General features: G+C 35.2%; 1 protein-coding gene and 1 long non-coding RNA gene across 2 annotated transcripts in view; one reads left to right on the top strand and one right to left on the bottom strand.

Annotated features, from left to right (window-relative positions):
* The window catches only part of Naa15-16 (N-alpha-acetyltransferase 15/16), a 267,380-nt gene that overhangs the window by 245,479 nt on the left and 6,099 nt on the right, over nucleotides 1-15,802 (bottom strand). Inside the window, exons 5-9 of the mRNA XM_089644693.1 lie at nucleotides 15,029-15,301; nucleotides 5,709-5,976; nucleotides 4,300-4,456; nucleotides 2,367-2,491; nucleotides 1,016-1,229 (exon numbers count right to left, since the gene is read on the bottom strand). Of these exons, the coding sequence (XP_089500819.1) occupies nucleotides 1,016-1,229; nucleotides 2,367-2,491; nucleotides 4,300-4,456; nucleotides 5,709-5,976; nucleotides 15,029-15,301 (1,037 nt within the window). The remainder of the gene's footprint in view (nucleotides 1-1,015; nucleotides 1,230-2,366; nucleotides 2,492-4,299; nucleotides 4,457-5,708; nucleotides 5,977-15,028; nucleotides 15,302-15,802) is intronic.
* LOC149413471 (uncharacterized) lies at nucleotides 7,882-8,699 on the top strand. Its single transcript, XR_016304180.1, has 3 exons — nucleotides 7,882-7,965; nucleotides 8,342-8,404; nucleotides 8,506-8,699. It is a non-coding gene; the product is annotated as an uncharacterized LOC149413471 (long non-coding RNA).

Raw genomic sequence — 15,802 nt, 5'->3', positions numbered from 1 at the left:
TTTTGGCAAAATAACTGCTTGTGATTGGTTGAATCCGATATAGCGCGTTTTGATAGTAACTTTCTGTATGATATAGCGGATTTGGTTTCTCACTCGCAGTTTTAACATGGTTTTTGGTCGTGATAAGGAGGGTTTTGAAACTCAATTTTAGGCTCCTCTTGTTGCTCGCAAAAATGTGAACAAGATGTCATACTCAGATCATTTTGTCAAAAAATCGGATATAGCGGGTATAGAAATTATAGGATTCATATGTACTAAAGTTATTCAAAATTTTACATGAAACTAAAAAAACTGTGTCTCGTCAATGTTGACAATAATTTGAATGCACTCGTGTTGGGATGTCGGTTAGGATATGTCCAAATACTTATTCGTGTTTATAGCTATAATGGCAAGGAACCAGAGTCAGCGGTACTTCGGAGAGCACTTGATGCCAAATCACACCCCGGAAAGTAGAATTGATGAAAGTCACAAATCTGGGAATAAAAACAAGTACTGTGACAGATGGCTGGCTGGCCCAGGTACTGAACTAAAACGACTATGTCGTACTGGGCAAACCAGTTGTCTGTAGCGGCCTTTATTGCGATTCATTCCTCCTTGAGCCAATGTTTCAGACAACCTTGCAGCGTCCTGTGAAACAGGATTTCACACAAGTGAAACTGTGTTGCCCTCGTTAATCCTCTGAATGTGGTTTTCGGCATTCAGATTTTGAAGTATGCACCTGTGTAGGTTTGATGCAGAAATGATTTGAACTGTCTTGGCTTCTACTCGGCTTGGCCATCCCCAAGCAGCTCGTCCTCCAACCGCAGGAGGCCCAAGCGTCATCTTGCGCAGGCAGTACAAGTGCAAGTCAATGCAATCAATACATGCGTATGGATGATATAATTGACCCGTGTTAGTTTCTATCTCGATCTGGGCGTCCTTGAACAGCTATTCATACAGCCGCAGGAGGCCCATGTACTGTAATATTGCAGGCAAGTGGAATTCAATATGAATGTGTAGGGATGATATAACTGACCTGTGTTGGCTTCTATCTCGGCCTGTGCGTCCTTGAGCGGCTTATCGTGCAAGCGTAGGTAGACAGCAATGGCGGTGGAGGCGGCGCGGAAGTAGAAGGGGTGCGAGCGCAGCACGTCCTCCAGCCGCATGAGGCCTACATACGAACGCAACGTCATCTTACGCAGGCAGTATGAGTGGAAGTCAAACTGGTCCTCGATGATCTCAGAGAAGTGCTACAAAATAAAAACATCATATTTAGTGTGTATAGCCAAAAACAAAGGTACAAACTTTATTGTCAAAATACTTTTGTGTTGTTCAAGTGCTCTGTCTGTTGGGTTAGGTTACGAGGCATGCACAATACCATTGTAAGCATATCGACACAGCCATAAATCTTAAAGATTAAGGACCTTCTTCCACATGGATATGCAAGTACCCCGATACTCATCTTTCGTACTCACTTTGCAAACAACTTGTCGCGCACAGTATGTACATGTCGTTACTAAAATCACAAGACCATGTCAAGGTGACGTGATGGGTATTCGAGTCTCAGGTACGATGGGTACTTTCGACTTGGAACATGAATTTTTCTTTTTTATTGCATTTTTTCCATGTGTCAACCCGATCAAAGAGTGGGTGCTCTCGACCCAATCAGTGGGTCACGATCGACCCGGGTAAAATGATCAATCGACCCAGCTCTAACATTGAGATTGTGATTTAACATGTTTCTAATCATATTTGTCTTGACGAATTATTTAACTCTCACTAGTCACAAGATATAAATAAGCAAACAATAAAGATTATATAGGTAAATGATTTTTTTTTTAAACCAATTTATTTGTGTTATATAAGTCTACCGGTATCGGTTGCACTCAACCTTCTTCGGGACAATAGAAATATAAAATAAATAATAAAAAATTTGTAAAATAAACTAAATAATAATAAAAATTTTCATTTATATAAATGTCTAGCCACAAAGTGTTTGCTTTCTTCAATACATAATTCAATAAAGATTAGTTTAATTTGTACCCTGATGATGCTTGTAAGCAAAACCGGTCGGTCTTAAAAAGATAAACAAAATTTCGTGGTTATAAACAAAGTTATTGTTTTATTTCATTAATATGTCAAACCACAAAATGATTGTTTTCTACCAAAATATAAAACTAAAATAATTTTGAATTAAAGGAATACAATAAAATGTGGCATTATGTTTGTACTCACTCTATCCACTTCATGTGCCTTCTTCAGGGCTTCCCCCCACTGCTCTAGTCTCTGGTAGGCCACGGCGCATTCTGTCTGGTACCACATGCACTGCATCTCATTCAGGTTCTCCGTGGCCGCCACACCTGCGCAAATAGTATGTTTGTACTCACTCTGTCCACTTCATGTGCCTTCTTCAGGGCTTCCCCCCACTGCTCTAGTCTCTGGTAGGCCACGGCGCATTCTGTCTGGTACCACATGCACTGCATCTCATTCAGGTTCTCCGTGGCCGCCACACCTGCGCACATTTAATGTTCAAAAGTGTTCATTAAATTTATTCATGAAAATGATACCACTAAAAACATAACACCACCGTGGTGATATATTTATTGTTTATTTGCTGCACATTCAGAGTGGTAGATACCTTCAGTATCACCCTGGTAAAAGACTACCATTTAATCTCGAAACGTTGCTTGAAAAGTTTTTAGTCGTGTAAGGTGACCAAATCTGAATAGGCAAGTACGTTCCCAGCTTTTTGGAGATTCCATAGTCTGACTGGCCCCAGAAGGTTACTAACAAATAAGGAATAATAAATAATTGTGGGTTTTCTTGTACGGAAAGATGTAGAGGTAATAAATGTTTTGAGGTTAAATATGAACATACTTTCATTGCTAATGTGTACAGCACATTTCTATTTAGTTAAAGTAAAATAATCAATTTATTTTTATAACCTACAGCTCCATCTATATTTTGGCAATAGATACATTTTTTAAATCAATAAAAACCTTAAATGCAAAACCAGTTTTCAATAGCACTATAAAAAAATTCTGACCAGTGAGACATCTGTTGACAGGAACATAAAACTAATATAAGGCTTCCAATGGAGGTGAAATTTTAAATGACCAATAATACAAGAGATGGTAGGCTAAAAAAAGTTATAATCCTTCACCCAAAACAAAAATTAGATATTTAAGGGGTCACTCAAAGGTCATTCTAATTATATGTCACTAAGATTAATAATATTCGTTTGATTTTATAATAAGGTGGACATGCATCAGAACAAATTAGAATGTAGGCGTAACTTATACGTCAAAGTAATTAAATAAACATTCTAGTGATTTTTATCAAGGAGTTCTGAGATCGCCAGAGCTCTATAACACTTTCAACAGAAGGATGAAATTGGCTTAGTTTTAATTCTCCTCAAGTAATACACTAATATCTTATGCGTGTTACAGTAGAACCTCGTTAATTCAAACCTTTATAATTAAAAACAAAAATGCAAATTAGAATTTTTATAAAAACAAAAATCTGCAGAAAAAGATTTTCATAGGAAAAAAATTTATTTGAAAATCTTGTTAATTCGTAAATTGAAATTTAACCCTTCAGGCCTCTGACATATTAAAGAAGATGTCAGAAAATCAAAATAAATGGGATATTTCTGAATGTATCCGAAAAAAAAAATTCTTAAAATTTTGAATTACATGGGAATTAGAAATTTGGATTTCCATGTTCCGTGGATTTTGAATTAATAAGGTTCTACTGTAGTGACTGTTTTCTTTCTTTTTTTATGAATGACAAACTTTCTCAGTTTACGAATAACCTGACAATAATTGAATTTCTCCTACTTCCATAGGGAAGCACTAACTGAAAACGTTGCTTGTGCAATGATGGAGGACTTAGCTAGCAGAGGATTGAACCACTAACACCTGGGTAAGTACAAGTAAATTCTCTGACTTTTTGACATAATCTTTGAGAAACATAACGGTGAATATGTATAATAATGAAAATAAAGACACAAAAGGCAACACACTGTTCGACAGATTTTGTTTCTAACAATTCCAGATAAATTTTGTTTCTAACTGTTAGCAACAAAATCATAAATGTAGCAATTGTTATAGACGTTATGATAAATTGACAGAATATGGTAATGTTCGGAAGCCCATAACTCAGAATAAGGTAATGTTCAGTTACAACCTCGTCAAACCAAAGTGACGACTAAGTGAATTGCATTCCTATGACGAAACAGTTCCACTATTGGCAAACTCAAAGTTTCTTATCCAAGAACGTCCGATAGTTTAAAGAAAATTGGGAGTAAAATTGGCGTACCTTCTCTCGTAAACTTGGCGCACATCTCCTCCGCCTCCCAGATCTTGCCGGCACGCAGCATGTACTTAGCGCACTTGCTGTTGATGTAGCGGTCGGCCGTGTCCAGCGCTTGCGCTTCCTCCAACCAGCGGTACGCCTCTTTGGGATCACCGGCGTGCTGAAATGTGGGAAAAAAAATGTTAAAAAAATTACACACATAAACGTGGGCCGAAAAAGACAGACAAATGAAATAATTTATAATTTTAGTGACCAAATTGGAACGGCCAGGTGCTCTTCCCAACCTTCCTCTATCACTTCACTTTCTCCTCACTCACACTTTTAACTTTTTCACTGTATGGCACTATTTTTGACAATCATAACAATTTTTTCAAAACTACTATAACTCTCTTATTTCTTGACAGATTTATGAATTATTGCTTGTCTTAAAAGATTAATTCTCCTGAATTGATAAAAAGAAGCAGGATATAAATAAATAAATACTAAGAGCTTTGAAAGAACGGCAATACAAAGATAGACTCAAGGAAGTAAGATTACCAATGTTATTATAAGCAATAATTATTCACTTGAAATAACCACACAAATTGGAAAAATCTCCCGAGATTGAATAAATGCCTCCGCCAAGAATTGAACCTGCAACCGATTGCCGGTCAGCTACTCTGTAAGAGCGGCATTTATTCTTCCTCATTAGTTTATCATTCAAAAAATTATTATTTAAATCTCCGTTTATATATATTATAAAACACCCTTTGCTATTATTTAACATTAATTTTGATTTTATGTATTAACAAAATTTTTGCATCGAAACCTAGGAAACACTTCCTTGCAAATAAATAGATGCATGGAACAAACTTCTACAACATATCGTCGATTCTGCTAACATAAAAAAATTTAAATTGATTGGATTCTTATTTGGAGAGGAGAAATGATAAACTTATTTAAAATTTAAAACAACTCAATTACTGTTAAACATATTGTGAAATTAAATATGAGCGCATAAGCTGAATGCTGCCTGCTGATTCAATTATTATATTATAAATAGTGAGGCATAACAAACAATCATGCATCACCTCACACACACTACCATATTGTAACACCATCACCATCTTCAAACTGTTTTATGTAAACAGGAATATTTTACATAGTGAATTCCAGACGTCAGCAAGATAAAGGTTCAAATTATTTTTGGTTCAATTATCTGCTAAATAATGGCGTATATGTTAAATCCTTAGAGTAAAGAAGAAAACCAGAATTGCCTTCCATACAAATTTAAATGGAAACAATTTCGTAAACACACTATTTAAGGTCCGATTGGACAAATATTTGGATCACAAAACACGTACACAAGGCATTTCTTGTGTTCTTCATTCTATGGATTATTGGGTATGCCATTATGTCAAAAACACGCTCACCTTATATATCCTCCCCTTGGTGACAAACAGCTCAATCAGCGTTGGAGTGTGTTCAATGGCGGCATCGATGTAGAACAGCGCTTTCTTGGTGTCGCCGAGGTGGTCAAAGTGCTGCGCCGCGAAGTAGTAGGTCCACAGCAGGGCGCTGGCCGGCTGCTTGGCGGAGCCGTCCTCGTGCGAGAAGTGCGCGTCCTTGCTCAGGCACTCCATGTACTGGTTGAGCAGGGATTCTATCGTCGACACTTTGGATTTGTCCAGGTAAAGGGATCTGAAATTTTAAACAATTGAAACATTTACAATAATGTCAAAGAGAAAACAGATTTGGTAAGTGTACACAAAATGGGAACACGCTTAATACGCACATTTTATCAATAACTGTTTCAGTTTCCGGAAATGGAAAATAATGCGTTTTAGTAGATAATTCGTTAAAAAAAAAATGGATAGTTCTAAGTCTTTTCTTCATGAAATAATAATATAAAAATAGTATTTTAAGAACGCAAAAACCTGTTTTAGGATAATTGGTTCATATTTTGGGTTAACCGGTAAACTGTGGCTCGACCGCCGGCGGGCTTTTTTGAAATCCGGCGGTTTTTTTTTTTTTAAATGCGATTTTAACCCTTATGTATAAAGAATTTGTATGAAGTAAAAGGTCAGAATCGCTTGCGCCAAGTTCGGACTAGAATTAGCTTTTTGTTTGATGAGGCTACGAGCCCTGTACGTGTAAATATAAATTATCTATGGTAAAGTGGCGTCGCTTGTTTTATGAGTTTATTTCCAACGGTCGGTTTCTGAGTGAGCGTTAGCTAAAAACGAGATTAATCAGTTAATTCAACAAATAAACGTAAGTAATTGTGTTTTTATACATAGTTCATTGACCAAGTAATGTGTTTTGATAAATATAAATCATTTTTGATATTGTAAATTTATAAAAGATGACGTAAAAGTTCGCAAAAATTTTGCAGGAACAATTTTTACTTTTTGGATGGAGTTATGTACATGATATATTACATTATTTGGAGTTATTCGTGTATCATTGTATGGAAAAAACAATTGTTATTATATATCGAAGCCCTCTTTTTGTCAATACTTCGTGATTATTTAAAAAAAAAATGATATGTCATGTCATGTGTCAAAAAAATAGCTGCGCGTAAATATTTGATTTTTAGATGGGAATATTTACGTGATCATTATGTTATTTTGAGTTATTCGAATGTCATTATGCAGGGAAAACAATTGAGATTATGTAACAAAGCCATTATACACGGTGTCCGGAAACTCGTAGTACAAGCGGGAAACTGGAGAATCTACACCACATGGGGAACCCAAAAAAACATTAAGTTTTTTGATTTGAGCATTTTAAAAAAAAAAAAAAAAAAACCAAAAAAAAATATTTTTCGGCTATTTTAGGGTTAAAGTTTTTTCTGGTGTTTAGGGTTGAATAACAGATGTTTTAACCCTGCAGAGCAGAAATATTTTATGATTACACCGGGTTAAATGAAGGGTGATTTCAAAATAATGCTTCAAATCCGAGTTTCTTCATTTGTTTTACTTTCAAATAGTTTTAATTAGTTGGGTACTTTGATCTTCAGTAATAATTTATAAGAATTTGATTAAAAAAAAAAAAAAAAAAAAAAAAAAAAAAATCAACTTCAAACTCGATTTACTCGATAACGAAAGCTCAAATAAAAAAAATATATACTACAAAATCGACTCCAAATGTGATGTAGATTCACCAGTTTCCCGCTTGTACTACGAGTTTCCGGACACCCTGTATAGTCGATATTTAGTGAAAATATTTAAAAAAAATAAGTTGTGCATCTCTACCGTTTCACACAAATACATCGAGATTACTTTACATGTGTTAGTGTTTCAACCGACAGCGCCACTTTTTTTACTGCTAGCGGCAGATTTTAAAAGTTGTATTATCAAGCAATTCGCGTAAATTGTACAAGCAGGTCCAAGAAAATGTAAACTATTGTTTACGGAAATATTTTTATTGGTATTTATTATTTATTATGAAAAATAGTAATAAATATCACAAAAGTCACAGTATTAGTAAATATCACAGTTGTATAGGGTGTCCCAAAAAATAATAAGAAAAAATATTTTTTGTTTATTATTATACAAAATTTATAAATACTAGTATATGTCTGATTGTTCCTATTATTATAGAATGGAGACTAATACTGGAGAGGTACGCGGTAGAAGGACTGGTGAGGCAGCGCCGGACGGAGAGGCAGCGCCGGACGGAACGATGGTATGTTTTTTATTGTTATTATTTGTGTATTAGTAGTAGTTATATTAGGTTGGTTGTTTGCTTTTTTTTTTTTATAGTGAATACCTCACAAGAGTCCCAACTGCTCCCGTCTGGAGCCAGTGAGACTATGGCATCCCCAATTGGGGGATGTTGTGAGGCTGAAGGTAAGTGGGGAAGGGAAAGAGGAAGGTGGGGAAGTACCTGGCTATTCAGATCTAGTCACTAAACACGGCTAAAGCCATTTGGAGCAACGTTTCAATTCTGAATGGTGGTCTTACACCAGGGCGATACTGGTAGTATCTTCCACTCTGGAAACTGCTTAATTTTTTCCAGAATTGAAAGACATTAGTGTAACAATAAATGTTTATTTTTTCAGGTTCCTGGAGCCGACAGAAGAGGCGGCAGAAGCACCGAAGAGGCAGCGCCTCTAGCAATCACGGTATGTTGTGTATTAGTAGTAGTTATATTAGGTTGATTGTGTGCTTCATCTTTTCCAGAATTGAAAGACATTAGTGTAACAATAAATGTTTATTGTTTTAGGTTCCTGGTCAGCCAATAAAAAGGAGGAGGCTAGACTTGGAGGAGCCCTCGGATGATCCAACCCCTTCAACCTCTACAGCTCCAACGACTCAGGTAATTATAATAAGACTAGGCTAACTTTTACAGTGCAATTTTTGTATTTTTCTTCCTCAAGGGCGCTTTTCAATGAAAATAAAATAATTTCGCATAGCTGAATATATATTTTTTCTTTCTATATATAGGTAGTCGACAATATCATCTTCGAATTTATCGGCTTTGATAGCGAAGATGATGACGAAGATGATGTCGACGTAAATCCCGATTGCGGTGGTGATCCCGAATATATCCCGCCCCTGGGGATCGAAACGGATGTGCCTGAGGAAGAGTTGGAGCTGTTGGGGGAGGAGGAGGAAAACCCCGAGGAGCAGTCCTTCACCTGGTCTGAAGACTTCTCTTCGTTCACGGGTCAGCGGGAAAATTTTACCGTCCTTCAGCCTGGCCCATCAACAGAAGTGTTCCCTCCGACAGTCGCTGCATCTGCCTATGATGTTTTCTCCAAAATATGGGACTTGGAAACAATGTCCTATATTGTAAAGGAAACGAATAGGCATGCATGGAGCGCACTGGACGAGATAACTACCGAAGATGGGGTATTGCACATGGCCGCCCATTCCAGGCTGAGGGAGTGGCGAGATGTGACGGTCCCTGAACTGTATTTGTTGTTCGCAATATTTATAATAATGTCCATTTGTTACAGAGCTGCCTTACCAGAATACTGGACAAAAGATATTTACTTAGAGATGCCTAAATTTAGGACTCTAATGTCTTATGATAGGTTTTGTCTGATAATGCAGTTCCTCCACTTTAGTGACAATAATGTCGGTTCCCAAGAAAAGCTTGCAAAAGTTAAACCACTATTGGACATAATGAATGAAAAGTTTTCCAGTCTGTACACTCCTCGTGAAGACATTAGCATAGACGAGTCCCTGTTGCTCTGGAAGGGTCGCCTAGGTTTCAAGCAGTGCATCCGCACTAAGGCGGCTCGGTTCGGCATTAAAACCTATGAGCTGTGCGAATCAACAACAGGGTACTTGTACCGCTTTATAATGTACACGGGAAAGGGTACAGAAGTCGAAGAGAACCACCTTGGGTTTTCGAGTAAAACTTCTAAAGTTGTACTTAAACTCATGGAGGGGTTCTTTGACAAAGGGTACTGCCTTTACATGGACAATTTTTATAATAGCATGCCATTGACTAGGTACCTGAAACAAAGGAATACCGATGTTGTCGGTACCCTTAATCGCCGCCGAAAGATGGTACCTCAGGTTATTAAAGCCATGAAGAAGAGTGTGCCACGGCATACGATTGTCGGTAGACACTGTGGTGACTTTTCAGTCGTTGCTTGGAATGATATTAAAATTGTCACCATGGTGTCTACCTTCCACAACACCGAAACGGTCATGGGTCAAAGAGGGTTAGAGAGATACCAAATGCCTCGATCTGTGGTCAGGTACAATTCCTTCATGGGTGGAGTGGATACCAAAGATTCGCTGTTGTCCACTTACCGCATGGAGAGAACGCGAGGTCACAAATGGTACATTAAGGTATTTCGTCGCCTGCTCAATGTCAGCATCCTGAATAGCTTGGTGATCTACAGGCAACTTCAACAAGACGCTGTGCCCATTCTTCACCGTACATTCAGGAAGCAATTGGCATTTGAGCTTATAGCGCGACACTCTCCCTTTGTGACAGCACCCAGACCGATTTCTTCTAACGACAGTCATATTCTTCCTGCGCACATCAGATTAGAGAATTTTTCACATTACCTAGTTGAAACCACAGAAACGGACAATAGGAATCGCAAAATACGCAAAAGGTGCGTACTTTGTACAAGGCGTAAAATAAACAAACAGGTCGATTCCTATTGCGTAAAGTGCAAAGTTTTCCTTTGCATGGCGTGTTTTGTGGTTTATCATAGAGTTGCAGATTTATAATTTTTTTTCATTACTTGCTAAAATCGCTTTTTTTCCATTTAGATTATATTTTTTCTCTTTTGTTTAGACTATTTTTTTACTTTTTTTTTTAGTTTTTTTTTTTTTTTCTGTTTTCATTCAAAAATATAAAAATTGCCATGACGAGGAAATTCATTATACCTAATAGTGGCAGTCCCATAATTACAGTTCAGGGAGTGTGTTAATTGTTGCAAGGTGTTGTTATTTATGGTGTTTGTTATTTATGGTGTTTGTTATTTGCTGCATTGGTGTTTTTATTTTTTTCTTGGATGTTGGTATTTGTGGTTGTTTTTTGTACATTGTGTGTTTGTTATTTGTGATGTTTCTTATTTGTTGCGTGGATGTTATTTGTTGCTTGGTTGTTATTTTTTGTATGGGTATTTGTGTATTGAATTGAAACGCAAGTGCATTGGTTAATATTTCATGTCCATTCATTGTATCTTCCACTTTTTAGGAGGATAGAAACAATGTCTAAAAATTGACATATTATCATAATAAATATGTATATGTAAAATAATATTTTTCGTAGTCGAGAGCCTGGCCTCTGGACCAAAGTTTGAAAAACACGTGTTTCATATAATATAAAATGAAATAAATATGATGAAACATAAATCTCCGACTTTTATTTTTATTGAACCAGCCAGTACTTGAAATTGAAAAAATGCATTTTATGTTATATAAAATTGAAATAAATATTATGAAAAAAAATATCACTAAAATTTATTTTTATTCTCCTTGAATCATGATTCTTTGAACCACTCTGTATTTCGATTACAATGTGTATACAAGAATGGCGGCCATTTTGGAATTCCAGATATTGAAATAGACTTCAAATTGGTGAATTGTCTGAGGTAAATATTCTACATATTAGCATTGTTTTGGATATAAATTCATTATCGAAATAATAGGTGTTAGGTACCATTAGAAAGGTAATTCTATCTAGTTTATTTTGATGTAATTTTTACAATATTTCGCAATATAATTGTGTCAAAAATCAGGCTGGTAAAGTGACGGCAAAAATGTTAGAAAATTTACATCATAGTGCATAAATATATTTTTAGCATTATTTATTTACAGGTTTCTAGTATAAAAAAATATTATTAGTAACAACAATAGTATGAACTACCAAAAACTGAAAGAATTGCTTTCATAACTTTATACAATACGACACAAAAAAATTCTAAAGTGCACGCTAGGCGTGAGATTTTTTTTTGAAAAGCCTAAAATATTTTACATTTTCAAAACAACGTAAATGCCATTATTTCTTTGAAAACACCTTTGGTTTGTTTTTTTTCATATAGGCTATTTATTCAGGTTTGTGTGGAAATAATAAAATCCGTTTATATTCATATACATAATTTTTTTGACAATTGTTTCCCGAACGGGGGAATTTTTTATTAATTTTTCAGATAAAGTTAGCTATTCTGGGAAAACGTCTTACGATATAATCATGAACTATATATGAATAATTAGCTACATTATCTGGTAAACAGAAAACAATAAAAAAAAAGCAAATACTTAGTTTTTTTTCCGAAATTTGAGAAAAAACTCATCAAGGTAATTTTCGCGCTGTTTCCGAAATCTGCCTCACTTTCAAGAGGTTAAATAAGAGATGAAAAAAATAACAAAACTGTGAAATGAACAATGGACTTTAATTTTAAGGAAATAAATATAATTTTTTTTTAATTATTGGCATTATTGTCAATTTCGGGAAAGGGAAATACTTCTAACTACTACAAAGTGTTTTCTTTTTTAAAGTGCGTATTTTAAGCATGTCCATTTTCTGTATATTTGCCACAGATTTAAGGTATAACGGTAACATAAAGGGTATTTTGTAAGTACGCAGACCTTAATCCTCAGTCTCAGAGACCTAGACTAATCTAAACGTCTCACAGCACCCACCTGTCACAACAAATGAATATCTCCCCGGAAGAACGATCTTTATGAAAAATCAATTTTGTTCAGGAGAGGCAAAAAACAGTTTCACACCATCATATTCAAAATATTTATAAAAAAAAAATAACAGAGCAGATATTATTTACTAATATAAATGAATTTAAAATAAATAAAAATTTTGGTATGCATAAGCAAGAACAATTTTAAAAACATTAGATTTTGTGGAAAAGGGATGTACACAGTGTATATGTTACATTTACATACATGTGATGTAAGAGCAATGCTTTCCCTCAAAATATTTTGCATCACAGATACATACTGAAAATAAAGAAGATACAACACTTTAGTATAAAATAATTCCTGATATTTAAAAATGTCATACATACACTAGGTATGTGTAACATATTTTATTATTCCAGTAACCAATTCATCAGCAATTTTACTATTAATTACACCTTTCCTGCTGACATATTTTTTCCAATGGTTCCTCTTAACCCTTAGCCAGCGTTTGAGGGTCATATATGACCGGGCGTCCATATTTTACATAAGTATTTTTATCTTCATGCGAAAATACATAATTTTTTTGACTTTAGAAAGAGAAATAATAATTCTTTCCAGTTTGCTTCAAATATTTTTACCGGATTCCATTAAAAAAATAACCAAAATGAATAATTCACATTTCGCGCCGTTATCGTAACAATCGGTTAAACTTTAAAAATTATTTTTTATCATATGAAAGAGATAAAAGTGGAGGTAGTTTTCTTACAAATTCCCCAAACATAAAAATATCGAGTTCTCTCAATACATACTATGATCGGAGTAAAAAAATAAAGTAAAAATGGGGTTTGTGATTTGTTAACATTTTTCATGTGTATTATTAAAATTTGGCAAAATTGAAAAAATTATATGTATGTGTATAGCGTATTTGAAATACATAGGAAACATTGCAAACTGAGCAAATGTGATGAAAATACTGAAGGGTTAACCTAACATACATTATGCTTCCAATTTTTTAATATTTTGATATCCGTTTTTTCGTTTGTTTAGGGCTATAATATGAGCTTGTTATTGATCCACCATCTTGGGTAATATAGATAGGAATTTAGAAAAAAAATTCAACCTCAGATATTTCACAGGAGTGTTCCAAAAAAAAGAAGATAAAATGTCCAGTATCTATCTCCCTTACGCTTTATTGATCAATATTCAATCAAATCAAAAAACCGCTCTTTGACCTAATGTAGGTACCATGTGTGCAGATCCTTCTTCCGGAGAGGTATTATATTTAACTTTTACGTGTCATATAAAAGACAACCAGGAGAATCCATTAGAGGAATATTTCTTCATTACACACATACACTTCACAGCTAGCATCTCAAACGGCTTTCCAAAAGTAAAGTCCGCTAAACGTTCGCAGCGTAGTCCAATGTGGGTTTTTCCTGCACTTGAATCGGAACACCGCTCCAGATGCACACTCCAAAGAACATGCAAAGCATACTATTATTTTTAAACATACGTTCTTTAACTTAAAAAATGGAAAAGCAAAACTCTTGAACAGTAACTTCTCAAATAATGAAATTTTCATAGCTTCTTCTGTAAATCTGTAAGACAACCGTGGAGGTAAAACGCTGAAAAATTTATTTTTACGTGCTTATACATCGTCCTAATTAGTATTATTATTTTGAAAATCTGAATAGATTTACCGCTGGAATGTCGTATTTTTCCCTGAAAATTCATTTTACGCGGAAATAAATAGTATTTTTTACGAATTTACACCAAATATCTGAATTTAAACAAAGAAATATACAGTATTTTGACTAAATTTACTTAGAAAATCTGAGTTTAAAGAACCGGCGCGATGGAAATCAGCTGCAAAATTTCGATTCACATGGAAATATATCGTACTTTTACGAATTTACTTCATATATCTGAATTTAAAGGATCGGCCGCTACGGAAATCGGCCACGAAATTTCGATTTAAATTTATATTATTTTACGAATTTATCGTTTTAGTAGGAAATAAGTTGTATTTCTACTAATTTACATCAAATTTCTGAACTTAAAAGGTCGGTAGTGAAAATTTGATTTATGCAGAAATGTGGTATTTTTACATTTTCCTTTGAATAACTGATCTTGAAGGACCGACGGCGTCGGTAATCGGCTGTGAAAATTCGGTTAACACGGGAATAATTTGTATTATTATGAATTTACTCTAAAGATACTACCCGAATTTGAAGGGGCGGCCGAGGAACTTGATTTTCGGCGTCATTTTCTTTTGGAAAATTTCGAATTACGTGGAAATTCGTTAAATTGAAATAAAAATTTTCGAAATTAACGAGGTTCTACTGTGTGATTATTTAATCAGCAAGCAGCATTCTTGCTGATGCACTCATACCTCACAATAAGTTGAGTTGATTTAAATTTAAAAATAAATTAATCCTTTCTTCTCTCCAAATAAGAATCCGTAGGAGCTTTAAATTGGTTTATATATATTAGCAGCATCGATGACATGTTGTGGAAGTTTGTTCCACTCTAATTGTGTGGGAAATGCCTCGAACGCTAAGAGTGCGGTCTGTGGATAGGGTTAATGCTATAAAGCAGGGTTGGCAAATTATTATAATAAATAATTAAAAGGTCACCTTAAGTCGACAAATAGTGGAGGCACGCCTTTATGTAGTCCCGTCCTAAGGTACTGATCCACCAGCTTCTTGAAGCTATCGCCGGTGGCAAAGGACAGAGGTAAGCGGCATGGGGCGATGGCACGCGGATGGTCGACGCGGCACTGCTCGAAGAAGGCCACCCTGGCCTCGTCCGAGGTGATCTGCTTTGCCTCCATCAGCTTACTGTAGTAGAGCACATTCTCGGGATTGCGGCGCATCAGGTCTGTGTAAATCTCCTCCGCCTCTTGGAATCTAAAAACATTATAATGGGAGTCATATTTTAAATTAAAAATGGTAAACAATATCAGCTAGAAAACTGTCCTCTAACAATGAAATTTGAATGCCAACTTTGTTATGCCAGGTCCAGGCAGGTATGATTTGTAACGTAATGTATAATGTAATATAATTCTAGTACAGTAATTTCAGGTAACATTGGAATTCAATGTAACATTGGACAAATCTGAGTAGGTGTTTTATTTTTTCCTGCTGGCTAGCTAAAATGCAACATAATGATAATTGAAGTACATAACGCAACTAATATTTCTCTTTTCAATGGTAAATATAACAAGCTATAATATAATTATATTTAATATACTGAACTCTCAAACTATTAAAAAAAAAATCATAATGGCCACAGCGGTGCTTTGAATTTGGAGGTTTTTTTTAATTTTTTTTATAGTGAATACCTCACAAGAGTCCCAACTGCTCCCGTCTGGAGCCAGTGAGACTATGGCATCCCCAATTGGGGGATGT

Source organism: Hesperophylax consimilis, chromosome 21, assembly GCF_061612785.1.
Source record: "Hesperophylax consimilis isolate HC1 chromosome 21, BYU_Hcon_1.0, whole genome shotgun sequence".
NCBI classification, from domain to species: Eukaryota; Metazoa; Arthropoda; class Insecta; order Trichoptera; family Limnephilidae; genus Hesperophylax; species Hesperophylax consimilis.
The sequence above is the reverse complement of the archived record's forward strand: the minus strand, read 5'-3'. Positions and strand labels throughout refer to the sequence as shown.